The sequence below is a fragment of the Penaeus chinensis genome, chromosome 22, assembly GCF_019202785.1.
Source record: "Penaeus chinensis breed Huanghai No. 1 chromosome 22, ASM1920278v2, whole genome shotgun sequence".
Lineage (NCBI taxonomy): Eukaryota > Metazoa > Arthropoda > Malacostraca > Decapoda > Penaeidae > Penaeus > Penaeus chinensis.
In genome coordinates, this window is record NC_061840.1 from 20,530,529 (window position 1) to 20,550,528 (window position 20,000).

General features: G+C 38.3%; 1 protein-coding gene across 4 annotated transcripts in view; it reads right to left on the bottom strand.

The window, feature by feature from the left end:
* The window catches only part of LOC125036818 (zinc finger protein castor homolog 1-like), a 149,839-nt gene extending 139,047 nt beyond the window's left edge, over nt 1–10,792 (bottom strand). Inside the window, exon 1 of one of the 4 annotated variants that reach the window (XM_047629683.1) lies at nt 9,295–10,792. In XM_047629683.1, the coding sequence (XP_047485639.1) occupies nt 9,295–9,364 (70 nt within the window). In that variant the 5' untranslated portion in view covers nt 9,365–10,792. The remainder of the gene's footprint in view (nt 1–9,294) is intronic. The other 3 variants (XM_047629682.1, XM_047629681.1, XM_047629684.1) reach the window with 3 other exon arrangements.
* Between the last annotated feature and the right edge of the window lie 9,208 nt (nt 10,793–20,000).

Consider the following 20,000-nt stretch of genomic DNA (forward strand, 5'->3'; position numbering starts at 1 on the left):
ACCCGCTGCCACCGCCACTGCCGCTGCCCCCGCTACCGTCGCGGCCACCGCTACCATCCCGCTACGATATCGCTACACAATCGGGAGAATAAAGGATCAACAGAAATATTCAACTTTAAAAAAGACGACAGTACAACGTGGGAAAAGAGGGGAGGAGTGAAACAGAGAATGAAGAAGAGAGAGAGAGAGAGAGAGAGAGAGAGAGAGAGAGAGAGAGAGAGAGAGAGAGAGAGAGAGAGAGAGAGAGAGAGAGAGAGAGAGAGAGAGAATGAGAGAGAGAGAGAGAGAGAGAGAGATAGAAAGATAGAGAGGGTTAGAGAGAGAGAGAGAAAGTCAGATAGTCAAACAGAGAGACAGAGAACGAAAGAACAAGAGAAACAGAAAGAGCGATAACCGGAGCCAAAAGAAAGAGAAAGGCACAACGAGCGATAGCAAGAGAAAGAGCGATAAGAGGAGAAAGAGAAGCGAAAGAGCGAGAAGAGGAGAAAGAGGAGCGAAAGAGCGAGAAGAGGAGAAAGAGGAGGGAGAGGAGGAGAGCGAGAGAGCCCCAGCGAGAGGAAGGCGACTCGACCGCGCGGCCCCACCGCCGGAGCGAGGCTGGCCCATGTCCGAAAGTCCTGCGGGAACCTGCATTGTGGCGCTGACACGACAATTAATGGGGGAAACGTCGGGAGGTGTGTGTGTGGCCGTGTTGTGTGCTGGCAGTCATAAGGCGTCACTTAAGCGGCCTGATGTTGATGAATGGCCGCCTTCTGTGTCCGCGAGCGCCCTCCGCCTCGGTTCCTCGCGCGGGGAAAACGGCGGTGATTTTTCAAAAAAACACGCGAGAAATCCTGAGATTTTTTTTCCTTTCTCTCTCTTTTTCTCTATTCTCTAGAGGCCTGGCGGGGGAAAGGGCAAAACAAACATTCCCACAGAAGAAATGCGGTTTTCATACGGTGCACGGCAAAGGGCCTGATAAAAAGTACATACGAAGTCATTTGTTAATGTAATCACCTGTAGTGTTCGTGTGAGAAAACTTTTGAGTATGTGTGTATTACAAACAAACATACATACATACATACATACAATATATATATATATATATATATATATGTAAATATATATATATATATATACATATATATATATACAGACAAACAGACACATACACATCTGCTAAGGTCATACTACGGCAAAACAATTGCCGCAAATGAATCCCCTTTCCTTCCCTTCTCTTCCTTTCCCCTCTCTTCCAATCCTATTCCCCTCTTCCCCTTCCTTCCCTTCCCTTCCCCTCCCTTCTTGCATGACAGTCAACATTACCTGCAACAATGCCATTAGTACAAGTCAGATGAGTCATGAACTCAGACTTCCCACCATTAGCCTCCAGCAGCTGCCTCCACGCTGCTTCCGACGCCAGCTTAGAGGAGTAAAAAGCTGCTGATTGAAGCTTTAACGAAAGGGCGGGGAGCATGGGCGTGCGGGCGGGCGGGAGGGCGGGCGGGCGGGTGGCGTTGTCTTGGCCGCCCCTTTTGAGTACTTAGCAGTTCTTATTTTTTTGTATTTTCAAGTTAATGTTACGATTGTTGCATTTGCAATCGTTGTTAATATTGTTATCTTTATATCATTATAATCATCATTATTATTAGTATTATCGCTATTATCATTGTTATTGCTATTATTATTATTATGATAAAAATTACTGTTATTATTATTATTATTATTATTATTATTAGTATTATTATCATTATATATTATTATTATTGTTGTTATCATCATTATTAATATTATTATCATTATTATCATCATTATTATTATCAATATTATCATTAGTAGTAATAGTTGTAGTAGTAGTAGTAATAGTATCATACTTATTCTTGTTTTGTTATAACAATGATAATAATAGTAATAATAATAATAATAATAATAATAATAATAATGATAATAATAATAATAGTAATAACAACAACTACAACAATAATAATGATATCTATAATGATTATTATTATTATCACTATCATCATAAATATCAATAACATTGTCACCACTATTCTTGTTCTTATTCTTATTATCTATATTATCATCGTTATCATTATCCTATTATGATAATAAAAATAACAAAAATAACAACAACAACAACAACAATAATAATTATAATAGTAATAATAATAATAATAATGGTAATCATAATAATATAATAATAACAACAATGATAATAATATTAACAGCAACACAAACAACAATGATAATAATGGTAATAATACCGATGATAATAATAATCATAATGATAATAATAATGATAATAATAATAATACCAGTAATAATAACACTCATAAAGATAATAGTAATAATAATAATTATTATGAAAATACCAAAAATAGTGATATTAACAATGATGTTTGCATAATAATAATAATAATAATAATAATAATAATAATAATAATAACAACAATAATAATAATTACTATCGATATTACCAATATTTTGAATTCAATATACGGTTTTCTTACCCCAATTACCATTATTGATATATACAATTATCATCGGCAGCAGCAATACCATTAATAACAATATAACAAAAGCAATAATTACGAAAACAGATATAACGTAAAAAAAATAAAATATATACAATATGTCCTCATTCTCCTTCGCATAATTACCAAACACATTACAAGAATAAATCTATTTTGAAAACGAATTATCACACAGAAATGATAACAAATCTTTATTTGATATTCAGAAAATAACTTACGTTGCAGCGCCGCGCATAACAAGAACAAAAGAAGCCATAATATTTAATGACGTTTTATGTTCGAGATACAATGAATTCGGTTAATGATTACAGTGATATTGGATATTATTTGGTCCGGGAAGTTAGTGGTTTAAAATGACTCTTAATTTCCAATCGGCGCGGAGAAGTTATAATTTTGATGAATCACATTAAAGGAGATATTAATAAATTGTTGTTTATTGTGTAACTATCGGTGAGTATTGATATTTTTTTAAATAACAAAGGGGGTTTGGTGAAATGTATGTGGATATTTATAGATATGTAAATATGGATTGGATGAAAAAAAATGTGTACGAAATGGAAGCTATATTTAAATATACTTTTAAAAATTCTCAGAGGATATTCTTTAAATAATCATAATGTCTAAGAACGCCAATCAAGTTTTCACAATAAAGACAAAATATGATAATAATAATAATAATAATAATAATAATAATAATAATAATGATAATTGTAATAATAATAATAGTAATGATAATTGTAATAATAATAATAGTAATAATAATATTAAAAATAATAGCAGTAATAGTAATAGTAATAATAAAAATAATAATAATATAATAATAGAATATAATAATAGTAGTAGTAGTAATAATAATAATAATAATAATAATAACAATAATAATACTAGTAATAATAATAATAATAAGACGAGCGCTTCAAAATAAAATCAAAGCCGACAAAGTGAACATTTTCACAAACACATCATCACGAATAAACAAGAACAAGGACACACACAAACAAGAACATCAAGAACACAAGCACACAAGAACATTTCCCCGCAACCGCAGCATTAAAACCTGCAACGTCCGTATTTTCTCAGCCCGCGGTGAACATTTGAACACAAGCATAACACGAACATTTCCCAGATGAACGTCTCGTCCAAGCGAACCTTTGATCACAGCCAAGCATCGCATTCAACATGGTGAACATTTTAAGACAAACCGCAGCGTTATAATCTTCACCGCCGTCTAAAGAGGTGAACATTTCAGCATCAGAACTTATTCAAAATAAATAAGAAAATCTAGAAGGTGAACATCTCATAGCGTCGGAACCAACAAGATGCACATCTGAACACAACCACAGGATCGCAACCAGAAGGATTCCTTTTCAAACACAACCAGAACATCATAAACAAATAAACTGGACATTTGAACACGGCCACAGCATCTCAACAAACAGGATGAAGATCTGAACACAACCACAGGATCGGAACCAGAGAGATTACCATCCAAAAAAACAAACAAAACAAAAACCAAAACAAAAAAAACACAGCGTCGTAAGCACACAAGCTGAACATCCGAACATCAACAGCATCAACATTTCCAATCGCCAGACTATCCCCCCTCCCCCTGTAACAGCTCCCCCCCATACCCCCACCCCCTCCCCCTGCCACAGGAGCGTCGTTCCCACCACAGCGAGCGGGGCGACACCACAGCCAGGGAGAGGAGGGCCCATGGTGAGGCTGCTATGGTGACGGAATAGAGCTTGGCGTCGGCCGGGTCACACCATCCGCGCCTTCCTGTTAATCGGCCAGAACCTCCCTCTTCCCCTTCCTCCTTCCTCCTTCCTCCTCCTCCTCCTCCTCCTATTCCTCTCGCTTTTGTTGCTTCCTGCTGTCTTACCCTTTCCCTCCTTCTCCTTCCTTCCTCCTCAATCCTCATTTCTCCTTCCTCCTTCCTCTTCCTCCTTCTCCTCTCGCTTTTGTTTCTTCCTGTTCTGTTCCCCTTTCCTCATTTTCCTTCCTTCCTCCTCCTCCTCCTCCTCATCCCCCCTTCCTCCTCCTCCTCCTCATTCCTCCTTCCTCTCCTCCTGCCTCTTTTGTTTCTTCCTGCCCTCTTCCTAACCCTTTCTTCCTCCTTTCTTTTTTTTCTTTTCTTTTCTCTTCTCCCTGCCTTTATTTTCTTTCTGTTTCCCTTCCCCCCGAGGCGGCTGTGTTTACATTCCTCGACGCACTCTTTGTCGTCGCGCGTGTCCGAACGTGTGTCCGCGTCACAACAAACCGGCGTAAATTGAGGAAAAGAGAAGACTATAAAAATAATTAAAATCTCATTACGATGATGGAGAAGGACAACGCATTTCTCTATAAATTCATATTAATAATAATGATATCCTAGTTCAAATGTAATCATTTTCTGACCGAAAAGAATCACACACGCGGGAAACTCGACCGACAGATACGAACGTTTTTTTTTTTTTTTTTTTTTCATTTCATTTCAAAACTTGCATATCGACGTTCGATTCGAAAGGCATCGAAGACGAAAGAAAAAAAAATATATATCCCAACTCTAACGAATCTTTCCTCCCAGACAAAAAAGACAAGAAAAAAAAAAGACGAAAAAGGAAAATCGAAATAGAATAAAAGAGAGAATGAGAAAAAATAAGTACGCCACTCGTTTTCATCGCCACTCGAGGTACCCTTTCGGACAGAGACAAAAGCGAGAGGCAAGCGATCGTCTCAACTGAATTTCAACCAATCAGAAGCGCCGGTCGAGGGTCTTCGAAGCTTCGGAAATAAAAGCAATAGAAGAGATGACAGATATACGAAAAAAAAAAGAAGAAGAAGAGAAAGGATGAAACACAGAAGGGGAAATATTTCGTTTTAATCTGATAAATCTTAATAATAAGACAAAAATTCATTACGTTTTCTTTAGGTGAAGATGAACAAAATAAGGGAGAAACGTAGAACTCTTTCGTTTTAATGAGACGCAGAAAAAAATAAACAAATAAAATGAAAAACACGGAATATATTCAATTTTACTCAGATAACAAGAAGAAAAAAAACCAGCAAAATACTCCTTTTCTGTATTATCAACAACCCTTAAAAAAAAAAAAAAACACCTTCCGTCTCCCTTTGATAAAGAATAAAAATCGGAAGACACACAGATCAACCCCACTAATCAAAAAAGCTATACGCAGGCAAGACACCAGAAAGGAAAAAGGCGGAGACGAAGAAGAAATATAGATCTTTCTAAATAATCAAAGAGTCACATATATAAGACACTGAACACAGCAGATAGTAACGGCGACGTGGTAGCGATGGTAGCAATAGTCGACCCTCACTGATGATAACTACAGATAGCTTTGTATCGGGGTTATGTTCCAGCGGTTACAGAAGGAGGGGAGAGGGAGGGTTGGAAATAGGGATGGGGGGAGGGGGGATGGGAGGAGGTAGAGGGAAAGGGAAGTAGGGTGGAAGAAGGGGAGGGGGGGGGGGAGGAGGAGGAGAAGGATGGGAAGGAGGAAGAGGAGGAGGAGGAAGAGGAGGAGGAGGAGAAGGATGGGAAGGAGGAAGAGGAGGAGGAGGAAGAGGAGGAGGAGGAGAAGGATGGGAAGGAGGAAGAGGAGGAGGAGGAAGAGGAAGAAGAAGAAGAGGAGGAGGAGGAGGAAGAGGAAGAAGAAGAAGAGGAGGAGCAGGTAGAGGAAGAAGAAGAAGAAGAGGGAGAGGAGGAAGAGGAGGAAGCGGAGGATGGGAAGGAGAAGGAAGTGGAGGATGAGAAAGAAAAAGAAAAGGAGGAGGAGGAAAAGAAGGAGGAAGAGGAGGAGGAGGAGGAGGATGGGAAGGACGAGGAGGGTTAGGAATGGGTGTAAAGGGTTGCGAGAAAGGGTGTAAGGGTGTAACTCTCGCCTTAAATACACCTCTACCTATTTCGGTTTCGCCATTGTGTTGGTATCAAACCTCGGTATCAGTGGCTTTAAGAGGGTGTGGTATGATAAGTGGGAGGGAGGGGAGGGGAGGGGAGGGGAGGGAGAGACGGAGGGAGGGAAGGGGAGGGCAGGGGAGGAAGGGGGAGGGAGGGACGGAGGAAGGGAAGGGGAGGGAGGGAAGGGGAGGGAGGGGGAGGGGAGGGAAGAGGGAAAAGAGGGGAAGGAGGAAGGGGCGGGGGTAGAGGAGAAGAAAGCTTTATCGGTTCGTGATAAAAATTAGCGGTCGGGTGATAAGTGTATTTGCATAATTCTACCACATGTACTTTTTTTTTCTACTTATTGTTATGAGATTGCGTCTAAGGGGTTGGGAAAAAAGGGGTAGGAGGGTTGTAAATTTCGTTCCAGATAAAACTAATTCTGACTTCAGTGACGGGGCAAATCTCGTTGTAAATACTATAATTCGAAAAAAATATTTAGTTGCATTTCTTATTCCTCAATTAATGTGTCTATCCATGTCTATCTACCTATCAATCTGTTTATCTGTCTGTCTGTCTGTCTATCTATCAATCCCCATCAAATATTCTACGACATTGAAAAATATTTCAGATTTAAGGGATACGAACCCCAAAAAATAGGTGATATAAATTAAAACAAACCAAACCAAAATGAAATGAAACAAAATAAATTTGGATCCAATAAAAAATCCGACTGGTTACATTCGCAAGGGCTTCACGGTTCCCACACAGCCGCCGACCGGAACAATACTCTCTAGACTGAAGGGTTTAGCGCCGTATCCCCTCGGCTCCGGCGGCCGCGGCCAGCCTGCCTTCCCGCCGCCGCCGCCGCCGCCGCTCGCGATGGAGGCGTGTTAAAGGGTTTCTCTCGCCCTTCCTCCCTCTCTCCCTTCCTCCTCCTCCCGCCCAGGTATTCGCCGATCTCCCTCACGATAGCATCTCCCTCCCCGCTCGCCGGCCCCCGACGCCGAGCGCTGAATTGAAGTGGTTTTGATATCATCGGAGTAAAACGGGGCGCGAATTCATGCCAAGGACAGTGCTGACCTCTGGCGGCGGCCGCGGGAGTTACGCTTTGGCGGGAAGGAAGGGGGAGGGGGAGGGGGACGGGGAGGAGAAGGGGCGGGCGGGAGGGCGGGGCAGAGGGAAGGGAATAGGGGCAGGGGCAGGGGCAGGGAGGGAGGGCAAGGGGAAGGGACCGTCTGCACTTCGTTATTCCAGCAACGCAAAACACTTACGACCATAGACGTGGTAGGCATGTCGTTAACGAAGGCGCGTAGCGATATGTCTAGAATTATGCCATTACCGATCGCCTAAAATGGGAGATACTCAGACGACGTAAAAAAAAGAAACATAAAAAAATGAAAAAAATAAATAAATAAAAGAAGGACTTTAAGCGCAGAGGAAGCCACTGGTCCTCAACGAATGATTCTGCTGTAATCCTACATAGGACCTTTTCCTTTTTTTTGTGTGTGCTCCAAGCTACTCCAGTTCTTAACCCTTTCTGTCAAAGCGGCATTAAGATATGCTGCGATAACGTCAAAATCGTTTTATTGATGTGGAGAGCGCATTTCTGCTACTAGACTCTATCAAGATGTCGCTACAATTCCTTCCCTCCCCCCCCCACTACCCCATACCCCCTCCCCTCCCCTCCCCTCCCCCCTTTGAACGTGTAGGAGAAATATCTCTTCGGTGGATTTGTCTATTGATGGAACTTTGGAAATTCTATCCTTTTACGTAATTCTTTTCTCTCTTATTTCTTCTCTCCTCCCCACTACCTTCTATAAACCCTTCTTTACATCTCTTCTATTTCACTTCAGAAAGACAAGATTTTTTTTTTTACTTTTTTATTAAGTTCCCTTCCAATAAAAGTATTTTTCTTTTTTAACATTCCCTCTCCCTTCTTACCCCCCACCTAAAAAAAAAATGTGAAATGGGGTTTGAAACGGAATGGAAATGCCCTTAACCCTTTTCCCAATGAGTGAGAAATTCGATACACGGCGAGGACTGAATTTTAAGCCGCTCCGGAGACTTTGATGAAATGCTGTTGTAGTTTAAAACCAGACATCCTACTTCGCCTCTCGTTTCACTCTCTCTCTCTCTCTCTCTCTCTATCTCTCTCTCTCTTACTCTTTTCTCTTTCTTTCTCTCTCTTTCTCTCTCTCTCTTATTCTTTTTCTCTTTCTTTCTCTCTCCCTCTCTAACTCTTTTTTCTCTTTCTTTCTCTCTCTCTCTCCCTCTCTCACTCTTTTTTCTCTTTCTCTCTCTTACTCTCTTACTTCTGTCTGCCTCTCTCTCTCTCTCTCTCTCTCTCTCTCTCTCTCTCTCTCTCTCTCTCTCTCTCTCTCTCTCTCTTTCTCTTCCCCATTCCCTTCCGAGCAAATAGCCAATCAGGACCTGGGCATGAAATAGAGAGGAGGGGGGGGGGGGCGTACACACACGGCGATTTGTGAATATTAATACAGTATAAATAAATAATACAACATAGATGAATAGTAATACATGCGGCTATTTCTCTCTCTCTCTCTCTCGCTCTCTCTCTCTCTCTCTCTCTCTCTCTCTCTCTCTCTCTCTCTCTCTCTCTCTCTCTCTCTCTCTCTCTATCTCTCTCTCATTCTTCTCTTTCTCCTTCACTCTCCCCTTCTTCTTTTCATCCTCTCTCTTCCCCTCTCTCCCATCCCTGCCCTTCCCCTATCACTCTTCCCTTCTTCCCTTTCCCTATCACCCTTTTCTTTCTCTCTTTTCCCCGTCTCTCTCCCTCCTCCCTTTCCCTCTCTTTCTCCCTCATCCCTCTTCTCTCTCCCCATCACTCTCCCCTTCCTCTCCTTCCCCATTTATCAATGTATTCGTCTTATTTCTTACCTAATTTGATCTTGAGGTAAACTTGCATCAGCGGTGACATGGTCGTTTCCTCTGCGTCCTGTTCCTCCATGGCTGATGTTTTGCAGTGGACGACTCTCGGTGAATAATTGGGTCTCTTAAAATCTTCGTTTATTTTTCCTTAAACTCTTTAACTCTTATATTTTTTTTTTCACTTTGTAGAGTTTGATGGGAGACGGGTTAGTTTTATTCTTTTTATTTCTATAATTATGATTTTTTTTTCTCTCTCTCAAAATGTGTCAATCTGGTATTTTGTGTGTTTTCAAATCGAGGTTCTCTATTTTTTTTTTCTTAACAGTTTCTTTCTTTGATATCATGTATCATTTGAATTCATGTATCATATTTCTTCCTATCTATTCATCTCCTCCTCGCTTTGTCTATCGGAATTAGTAGACAATCTCACACCATCACTTCCTAGGCTGTCCACGACGATTATCACTATCTATTAAATCCCTTATCTATTTATTTTCCAATCTCTGTAATTCACGCAAGGTTCATTAAGCATAACATTCGCCTCTTCAGACTCCGCGGTCAAAAACTAATGTCTTTTCGGTGTCTATAGCTCAGTAGCCTGCGTGGACTTGAATTACAGGCTAAGCTGTGTTTGTGGATTTTTTGTGTCTCTCTCTCTCTCTCTCTTTCCTTCTCTCTTCCTGTCTTGAATTACTGATGTTTTTTTTTTTTTGTCTTTTTGATGATTTGTTCGCTCGCACTTCTTTCTTCTCGTTTGGTTTAATAGTGTTCTCTTGTGAGTTGATCTAGATTGCTATGTAGGAAATGTAAGGTGGCTATTCACAAAATAAATATTTCGGGGAAAGATATTCTTACTTTTTTTTTTTATATCGTATACAGTTCACATCAACGATGAAGTTCACTAATATTAGTAATTATCACTATCGTTATTTATCGCTACTGACTATGATTATTTGCACTCGCGTATCACGTTTTATTAAATAAAGGGACGTATTATTTTATCGGTTTCCAATTTCTTTTCATCACTAGAATCTTTATCACAGCTCACCCGGTCGCAATCACCACAACACTAAATAAATACCAGTCACCAGGTCACCGAATTGTAAATAACCATCGATGTCAATAACAACAAGAACGAACTCAAATCACCACGAATGAAGAATCGAAGAAACGCGAATAAATATCGAAGTCCAGTGGGAATAAAAAAATATCCTCTTCGTCGACAGGTCTTCTGGTATATAGAGTTTTCTTCAGTATGTTCCTTCGACGCACACCACGGGGAGTTTTTTTTTTTTTTTTTTTTTTTAAAGAATAAGTGTGTCCTTTGCACGCACGCACACACACACACTCAAGCGTCCCTCCGTCGCACACTCGCGAGTTTTCACACCTTGAGGCCGCTGCGGAGGCTGGAGGGAGCGGCGGCAGCGGTTGCGGCACGGACCAGCTCAGGCCCGCAAATGACCGCGCTGGTTAGGGTACCGCCGGGCTGGGAGGGAGGGAGGGAGGGTGTCCCGGCAACTAGCTAAGCGTTATGAATTTCCACAAAGTGTCAAGTCACTATCCCTACCCCTCTGACCCGCCCTCCCTCTCTCCCCTCCCCTCCCCTCCCCCCCGCTAGAGGTCCCTCCCTCCCTTTTCCCCTACTTTCCTAACCCCTCCTCTTATTATGATCCTCCCCCCCCCACTCTCCCTCCCTCTCCCTACCCCTATCTCCAGAAAGGTCGTTCTAATCGAAAGATATATTTTTTTTCTTTTTACTCTTTTTTCTTTTTAATTCGCTGACCCTTTCGACCAAGTTTAGGCCCCTCCCACCGGCCCCCACCGCTCCACCCCATCGCCCCCTCCTCTCCCCTCCCTCCCCCCCGCGTCTCTCCCCCTCTCTGCCCCCCCCTCGGCCGCCCTAAGGCCCACCCCCTCTCTTTCATCCCCGAATCCTGATTGGTGGAAAGCCCTCGGGGGGGGGGGAAAGAGGGGGGGAGGGGGGATCCCAAACTACCATTTTCATTGGGGGAAAGTTTGCTTATCCGTCGTCTACCGTTTTCCGATTTTTTTTTCTTATTCTTCATCCTTTTTTTCTTTCTCTTTTTTTTTGCGATGAAAAGGCAAAATTTCCCACAGGACGTGGAAGGAATGAGAGAAAGAGAGGAAGAAGAAGGAATAAAAAAAAAAAATGTTTAAATACCCGACTTTCGGGGATTTTAAATTCTGCCATAAAAGAAAAAGAAGGAAAAAAGAAAAAGAAAAAAAAAAACCTTTTTTCCGAATTCTTAGCAACGAGCTACACAAGGTTGCCAGTTGACATCTTTTTTTTTTTTTTCTTTTTTTTTTTTTGACTTGGTTTTCAGATTTTGAAATTTCATTTGTCGTTTTTTTCATCTCGTGTTCTGTTGCCGATGTCTTTTTTTTAATATATTTTCAATAATATCTGTTTGTATTCTGTGGTCTGATTATAATTATAAATAACGAGTTTAGTACTATTACTATTAATGATAATAATAGTGATTGTAGTGACAGTTATGACAATAATAATAATAATAATAATAATAATAATAATAATAATACAAATAATAATAACAAAAATAATGAAAACGACAATATAATAATACAAATAATGATAATAATAATGATGATAATAACAATAATAATAATAATAATAATAATAATAATAATAATAACAGTAATTATAGTAATAACAATAACAGAAAAATAATAACAATAATAGTAACAGTAACAAAACAACAACAATATTAACAAAGCTACTTCTACCACTAATGATAATAATAACAAAGATAATATTAATAATAGTGAGAATGATAACAGTAACATGATAATTATAGCAATAATGATGACAATGATGATGATAAAGAGAACGATAGAAATGATATTGGAAAGTAATATTAGTTGTTGTAATAATAATAATAATAATGATAATAATGATAATAATAATAATAATAATAATAATAATAATAATGATAATAATAATAATAATAATAATAATAATAATAACAATGATAATAATAACAATAATAATAATAATAAGAATAATTATTATTATTATTATTATTATTATAATGATAATGATGATGATGATGATGATGATAAATAATAATAATAATTAGAAAATATGATGACAGTAATAATAATAGTAATGATAATGATAACGAAAACAACAACAACAGTAATAATGATAATGATGATAGCAATGATGATGTTGATGATAATAATGATAACAATAATATAATAATAATAATAATAATAATAATAATAATAATAATGATAATAATAATAATGAGGATAATAACAACAATAATGATATTAATGATAATGATAATGATAGTGATAATGACAATAATATTAATAATAATAATAATAATTATAAAAAATAGAATAATAATAACACTAACAACAACAATAACAACAATAATAAACGCCTATGTACATGATCGGAAATGGGAAAGAAAATATAAGAATTTATTTGATATAGAGATTAATACAAAGATTTATTTTTATCTTGATTACCCGTAAAATCGACGAAAAACTAAATACTTATACATTCCCCCCAAAAAATCAGAAAAAGAGAGCAGACGAATATTCCAAAAAAAAAAAAAAAAAGGAGAAAAAAAGAAAGTTGGAAAGGTGAAGGTAAAAAAAGAAAAGAAAAGAAAGGTTAAAAATAGAAAAAAAAAAGTTGGAAAGGTTAAAAAGTAAAATAAAAAAAAGAAAAAAAAAAAAAATAAGAAAGAAAAAAAAAAAACATAAGGAAAATGGTTTAAAAATTGGCCGCTTTTAGCCCAACTGCAGTCCGTAATTCCCTGCCGAGCGCCGCAACGAACCGCTTCCCCTGCCGCTTCCCCTGCCGTTAACCCCTTCCCTTACCCTTTCCCTTTCCTTTCACCTTTCCCTTTAACTGCTACTACATCTCCCTCTTCCCTTACTAGCTCTTCGCTTTCTCATTTTCTTCTTCTTTCCTTTGCCTCTTCCTCTTTCCCTTATCTTTCCCCTTCTCCTTCCAGTGCTCTTCCCCTTTCCTTGTCCCTATCGCCTCCTCCCCTTCCCCTACCCTTGTCTCTAACACCTCCTCCCCACCCCCTTCCCCTACCCTTGCCCCTATCGCCTCCCCTTTCCCTCTCTCTACCCTCCCCTTCCCCTACACTTCCCCTTTCCTTGCCCCTATCGCCTCCTCCCCTTCCCCTACCCTTGTCTCTAACACCTCCTCCCCACCCCCTTCCCCTACCCTTGCCCCTATCGCCTCCCCTTTCCCTCTCTCTACCCTCCCCTTCCCCTACTCTTCCCCTTTCCTTGCCCCTATCGCCTCCCCTTTCCCCCTCTCCACCCTCCCCTTCCCCTACTCTTCCCCTTTCCTTGCCCCTATCGCCTCCCCTTTCCCTCTCTCTACCCTCCCCTTCCCCTACTCTTCCCCTTTCCTTGCCCCTATCGCCTCCCCTTTCCCTCTCTCTACCCTCCCCTTCCCCTACTCTTCCCCTTTTCCTTGCCCCTATCGCCTCCCCTTTCCCTCTCTCTACCCTCCCCTTCCCCTACACTTCCCCTTTCCTTGCCCCTATCGCCTCCCCTTTCCCCCTCTCCACCCTCCCCTTCCCCTACTCTTCCCCTTTCCTTGCCCCTATTGCCTCCCCTTTCCCTCTCTCTACCCTCCCCTTCCCCTACACTTCCCCTTTCCTTGCCCCTATCGCCTCCTCCTGCCCCTCAGGTGAGATATGGCAACTCACGGCCAGTGGTAGTTCCCCAGTCATTAATCTCTTCAAGTTTTTTTTTTCAGTCCTCGATTTACACTCATCCACCCTTCCCCGCCTCCCCCCCCTCCCCTCCCCTTCCCCTCTCCCCCCATTACCCCTTCCGTCCGATGATAACATTGACCGTTCTCTATCCTTTCATCTTCCTCTCGTCCCTTCTCTCTCTCTCTCTCTCTCTCTCTCTCTCTCTCTCTCTCTCTCTCTCTCTCTCTCTCTCTCTCTCTCTCTCTCTCTCTCTCTCTCTCTCTCTCTCTCTCTCTCTCTCTCTCTCTCTCTCTCTCTCTCTCTCTCTCTCTCTCTCTCTCTCTCTCTCTCTCTGTCTATCTGTCTGTCTGTCTCTCTCTCTCCCTTTCTCTCTCTCTCTCTCTCTTTGTCTCTGTCTCTCCTCTCTCTCTCTCTCTCTCTCTCTTTCTCTCTCTCTCCTCTCTCTCTCTCTCTCTCTCTCTCTCTCCTCTCTCATCTTTTCTCTCTCTCTCTCTGTCTGTCTATCTGTCTGTCCCTCTCTCTCTCTCTTTGTCTCTCTGTCTCTCTGTCTCTCTCTCTCTTTCTCTCTCTCTGTCTGTCTGCTCTCTCTCTCTGTCTGTCTGTCTGTCTCTCTGTCTTCTCTCTCTCTCTCTCTCTCTCTCTCTCTCTCTCTCTCTCTCCGTCTCTCTCTCTCTCTCTCTCTCTCTCTCTCTCTCTCTCTCTCTCTCAACATTTATCCATTTTTTCGTTGTTTCTTTCTCTTCCTCCACTTCTTACCCTCTCTCTGTTTTTTAATCTTGTTTGCGTCTTTCCCTCCCTCTCTATATCCCGTTACCTTTCCTTTTCTCTTCCTTTCGCTTTCATTTTACTTTCTATCTCCGTCCCTCTCTCTCTCTCTCGTCTCCTTTTCTCCGCATTTCTCTTTTAAATCTCTTTTCTCTCTTCATCCTATTCTTCCCTTATTCCCTTCTATTTCTTTCTTCTCTCATTCTGTCTTTTCTCCCTCCCTCCTATTCTCTCCTTTCTCTCTTTTATTTTTCTTTTCTCTCATTCTCTCTTTTCTCTCTTCCTACTCCTCTTCCCTTTCTCCTCTCCACTCTCCCAGTTCTCTTTATTTCTCTTTTTCCTCTCTTTCTTTTCCCTCCGGGCCTTCCCCCCTCTTCCCTCCAATTCCCCCCCTCACCCCCCCCCCCCCCCCCCCGGCCCCCCTATAAAAATTAAAAACACGAGTGTTTATATGTGTGTTTTTGCTATTTGGGGTGTTTATTCCTGTGTGTAAAGTGTTTTGTTTTTTTGTTTTTGTTTTTTTGTGTTTGTTGTGTTGTGTGTTGTGTTGTGTTGTGTTTGTTGCGCGCGCGCTTTATGGTGTGCCAGTGTGCGCGTATTATGTTGGTGTGATTCCCATAAAACGCATTTTCCCAAAAAATTCATTTTAATATCCTTTTAATCAAAAGGGGGAGGGAATTACTCTATTTACCCGCGGGGAAGAGAGAGAGAGAAGAGAGAAGAAGAAAAGAGAAAAGAAGAAGAAAAGAAGAGAGAGAGAGAGAAAAGAGAGAAAGAGAGAGAAAGAGAGAAGAGAGAAAAGAGAGAAGAGAAGAGAGAAACGGAGAAAGAAAAGGAAAGGAAAAAGAAAGAGAAGAGAAAGGAAAGAGAAGAAAAAAGAAAGAGAAAAAAAAAAGAAAGAAGAAGAAAACAAAAAGAAAAGACAAGAACAGAGACAGAACAGAAAGAAAACAGAGAGAACACCGAGACACAGAGAGATAGAAACGCCTTACATTAGCATATTATATTTCGCTTTTAAAAAATACCACGGGGCCCAAAGACCGAGATTCTTTCAGGCCAACGGCGTCAACGGTTACGCTTAAGGATAGAATTTGCATGATCATTATTCATTTTTTTTTTAATATCATTATCTAAAGTTTTTCTGTATCGAAGTGTCGGTTTTTTTTTTTGGGGGGAAGAAGTTGTGAAAAGAAAACAAAAGAGTAGAGAAGGTGAAACATTTATCATATTTCTATTTACCTTTCTGTTTATTATTTATATTTATTCACGTAAATTATATCATGGATAGATAGATAAATAGATAGATAGATAGACAGAGACAGTTTACAATATATTTAAAAAAAATATATATATATATATATATATAATAAAAGAATAATATATATATATAAATATATAATATATAATATATGAGAGAGAAGAGAAGAAGAGAGAAGAGAGAGGGAGAGAGGGGAGAGAGAGAGAAGAAGAAAGATAGAATAGAAAAGATAAGAGAGAGAGAGAGAGAGAAGAGAGAGAAGAGGAGAGAAAAGAGGAGAGAGAAAAGAGAGGGAAAGAGACAGAAAACAGGAAAACAGAGAGAACAACAAAGAGATACCAAAAAGCACCCACCGCCCCCTGCAGCGAACGATAAACACGAAGAGGGAAACAGAAATTAAGCCGTCTATTACTATGATCACTTCAAATATATTCCGGCTCAAATAAATTGGGAGAAGAAAAAAAAAGGGGAAAGGGGGTGGAAAAGAGAGGAGGAAGAGGAGGGGAGGAGGTGAAAAAGGAGGAGGGGAAGGAAAAGGGGAGGATGAAAAAAGAGGGGAGAGAAGAGAAGGAGGTGAAAGGAAGGGGGAAGAGGAGAGGGGAAGGGAAGGGATAAGAGTGAGTCGGAGGATAGGGGGGGAACGGAAGAAGGAGGAGAGAAGAGGAGGGGAGAGAAGAGAGGGAAGGGGGTTGAACAAAACAGAACCAAAAGATAAAAGGAAGATACCCTGGGGTTGAATTCCAAAGACATCAAAACTAAGCCCGATTTAGCCCCCTGTCAGTCTCTCTCCTCTCTTTCTCTTTCTCTCTTCCCCCTCCCCTCCCGTTCCCCCCTTTCCTCTCTTCTTCTCCCCCTTTCTCTCCTCTCTCTCCTCCCCATCTTTCTTCTTCTCTCCTTTTTCTCTTTTCTCTCCCCTCTCTAAACCTCTCCCTGCCCCCCCTTCCTCCCCCTCCCCCTTTTCCCCCCCCTTTTTTAAATTTAAGTATTGAAATGAAAAAAGGAAAAGATACATAATTTTTTCCCCCCAAAACCCACACGCATCGACCAAAAATCTGTTTTAAAGAACAAATACGTTTTTTGGTTAAAATTATTAGAAGGAACCGCGTTTTAGGGGGTGGAAGGGGGGGGGGGAAAGGAGTGTGTAAAAAACCCGGGAGGGGGGTGAAAAGTGAATGGGAGGGAAGTAGAAAGGGTGGGGTGGGGAAGAGGCCGTAATGAGGAGGGAAGTGGAATGGGGAAGGAGGATTTGGGAAAGGGGAAAAAGGGGGGAAAATGGAAGGGTAAGGAATTGGGAAGGGTAAGAAGGAAAATTTTAAGGAAAAGGGATAAAAAAAAGAGAAATGGGAAGGTAAAAGAGAAAGATAGGATAAGAGCGTTAGATTTGGAACTTTAAGAAGAAGAATAAGTGGTAGGATAGGATAAAGGGAATGGATAGATAAAAAATAGAAAAAAAAGGAGAATAAAAGAAGAGAAAAGGAAAGTGAAGTTAGGTAAGAGGAAAGGGGAAACAATTGGGGGGGGAAGTGAGCTTGTAATCATAAAGTTCGCCCCAGGTTTGTGGAAAAAAAATGATTCTTGCAAAAATATATAATCAGAGGGCGGGGAGAAGGAGAGGGAGAGGAGGAAGGAAAAGCCTTCCCTTTTCTTAATGTTCATACAGTTATTTTTTTTATTTTTTGTAATCTTATTTCTATTTTTCATGTTTTTTTTTTCGATGTAAAATCGAATCAAACCCCTTTTAAAGAATAAGGAAAAAAAAACCCCCACACAAAACACACACACACACACACACACACACACAATAAAATATATATATATATAATAATATACATAATATACAATTATAGTTATCTTGCAACACATCTTTCCAAACCCCCTGTATTTTCGTCATAAACCATTATTACTATAATCTATCTATCTATCTATCTATCCTCTTCTTCAATTATCCCTCTACTATTACCCAGATAATCTATTCTAAAATTACATATATACATACAAAAATTTTATACTTTTTTTTCCTCAAACCCCACCCCGTCTTGTCGTCACGAAAAAACGAAAAAAAAAAAAAAAAAAACCACAACGCAAACTAAAAAAAAAGAAAAGAACAACAAATAAAAAAAACACAAAAAAGAAGAAAGAAAGAAAGGAAAAAGACAAAAACAAAAAAAAAAGAAAGAAAACCAAAAAGAAAAGACAAGAAAAGAAAGGAAAATCAAAAAAAAAAAAAAAAAAAAAAAAAAAAAAAAAAAAAAAAAAAAAACAAAAAAAAAATAATAAAAAAAGAGTGAAAAAAAGAGAAAAGAAAATAAACAAAAGGAAACAATAAAGACAATGCTAAAAACAAAGAAATAAAAAAAAAAAAAAAAAAAAAACCCACGTAAAAAGGACAGGAAAGAAGACAAGGAACATGCACCAGGATAGGGGTGAGGAGGTAGGGGAAAAGGAAGGAGCGAAGAGAGTGGGGGGTAATCAATAATATATGAAATAAAAAATATGTGTTCAACCACGTGTTAAATTTTTTATATAAATTGAACGTTTGTGTTTTATTATGTTTGTTTGAGGGGTGTCACATATAAAAATCAATAAAAAAAAAAATCATCGTACTAACCAACAGATGGAAAGTAGAACAAGCTATATTTCACTAAATAGATTGATCCTATAACAGTCGGATAAAATGGGGTCCAAATTATACTGCCTGGAAGATAAAAACAAAAATCTTTTTTTAATTATATAATATTTTTTTTGATCACGTAGATAATTACGATTTCATTTTATTATTAGTTTTACTTAATTTTTTGTTTTTTTTTTTTTTACTTTTTATTTTAATAATTTTACTTTTTATTTTTTTAATGAAATATATCTTTAAAATTATTATTTTAATAAATTTAATTTCAATTTAAATTTCTCCTCTTTTTTTTTTTTTTATTTTTCTTAGTTTCTTGTAATCAATCATAATATTTAAATTATATATGTATACAATGACATAAATAAACAAACATAATAAAAACAAAACAAAAAACACAAAAACTTATTATTTTACTAGAAACAACGCCAAAAAAAACATAAAGAAAACAAAACCATAAAAAAAAACTCGCAAAAAAACACCAATCACAACACGAAAAAATACAAAAAACAAAAAAAAACAAAACAAAACAAAAGAAAAACAATAAAAAAAAAAAAAACAAATACAACATACAACAACGCAAAAATTATTTTTATAAAATCAACAAAACAAAACAGCATAACTTCATAAACACAAACATAATCCACAAAAAGAACAATAATAAACATCATAACCAAAACACAAAAACAAACAAACCAAAACACCAAATCCACACCAAAAGAAAAACGACACACACAAAAAAAAAAAACAAACAAAAAAAGAAACCTAAAAACAAACAATAACAAAATAAAACCAAAACAAAACCTAAAAATAAAAAAAAATAAAAAAAAAAAATAACAAAAATAAATAAAATAAACAGAAACAAAAATAAAAAAATACAAAAAAACTTAAAATATAAAAATATAAAAAAACAAAACTAATCAATACAAAAAAACAAAAACAAAAAATAAAAAAAAAAATAGAAAAAAATATTATTTTTTTATATAATTTACAAAACAAAAAAAACATACCCAAATCACCAAACCACAACAAAAACAAAACGTAGCAAATAATCACAAACAAACCTAACACTAACACAAAATTTTAAATTATAACTCCCAAACAATAACATAATCAAACACAAAAACAAAAACACAACAAGCAAAAAAAAAATAATTTAAAATACAATCAAAATAAAAAAAAAAAAAAAATATACAAAATTATCTAAAATAAAAAACACACATTAACCAATAAAACAAAAATCTACAAAAAAAAAAAAACCTACATATTAAAATTTATAATCAACCTAAAGCAAACAAAAAAAATTTGTTTTTTTTTCCTTTTTGCGTGGTTT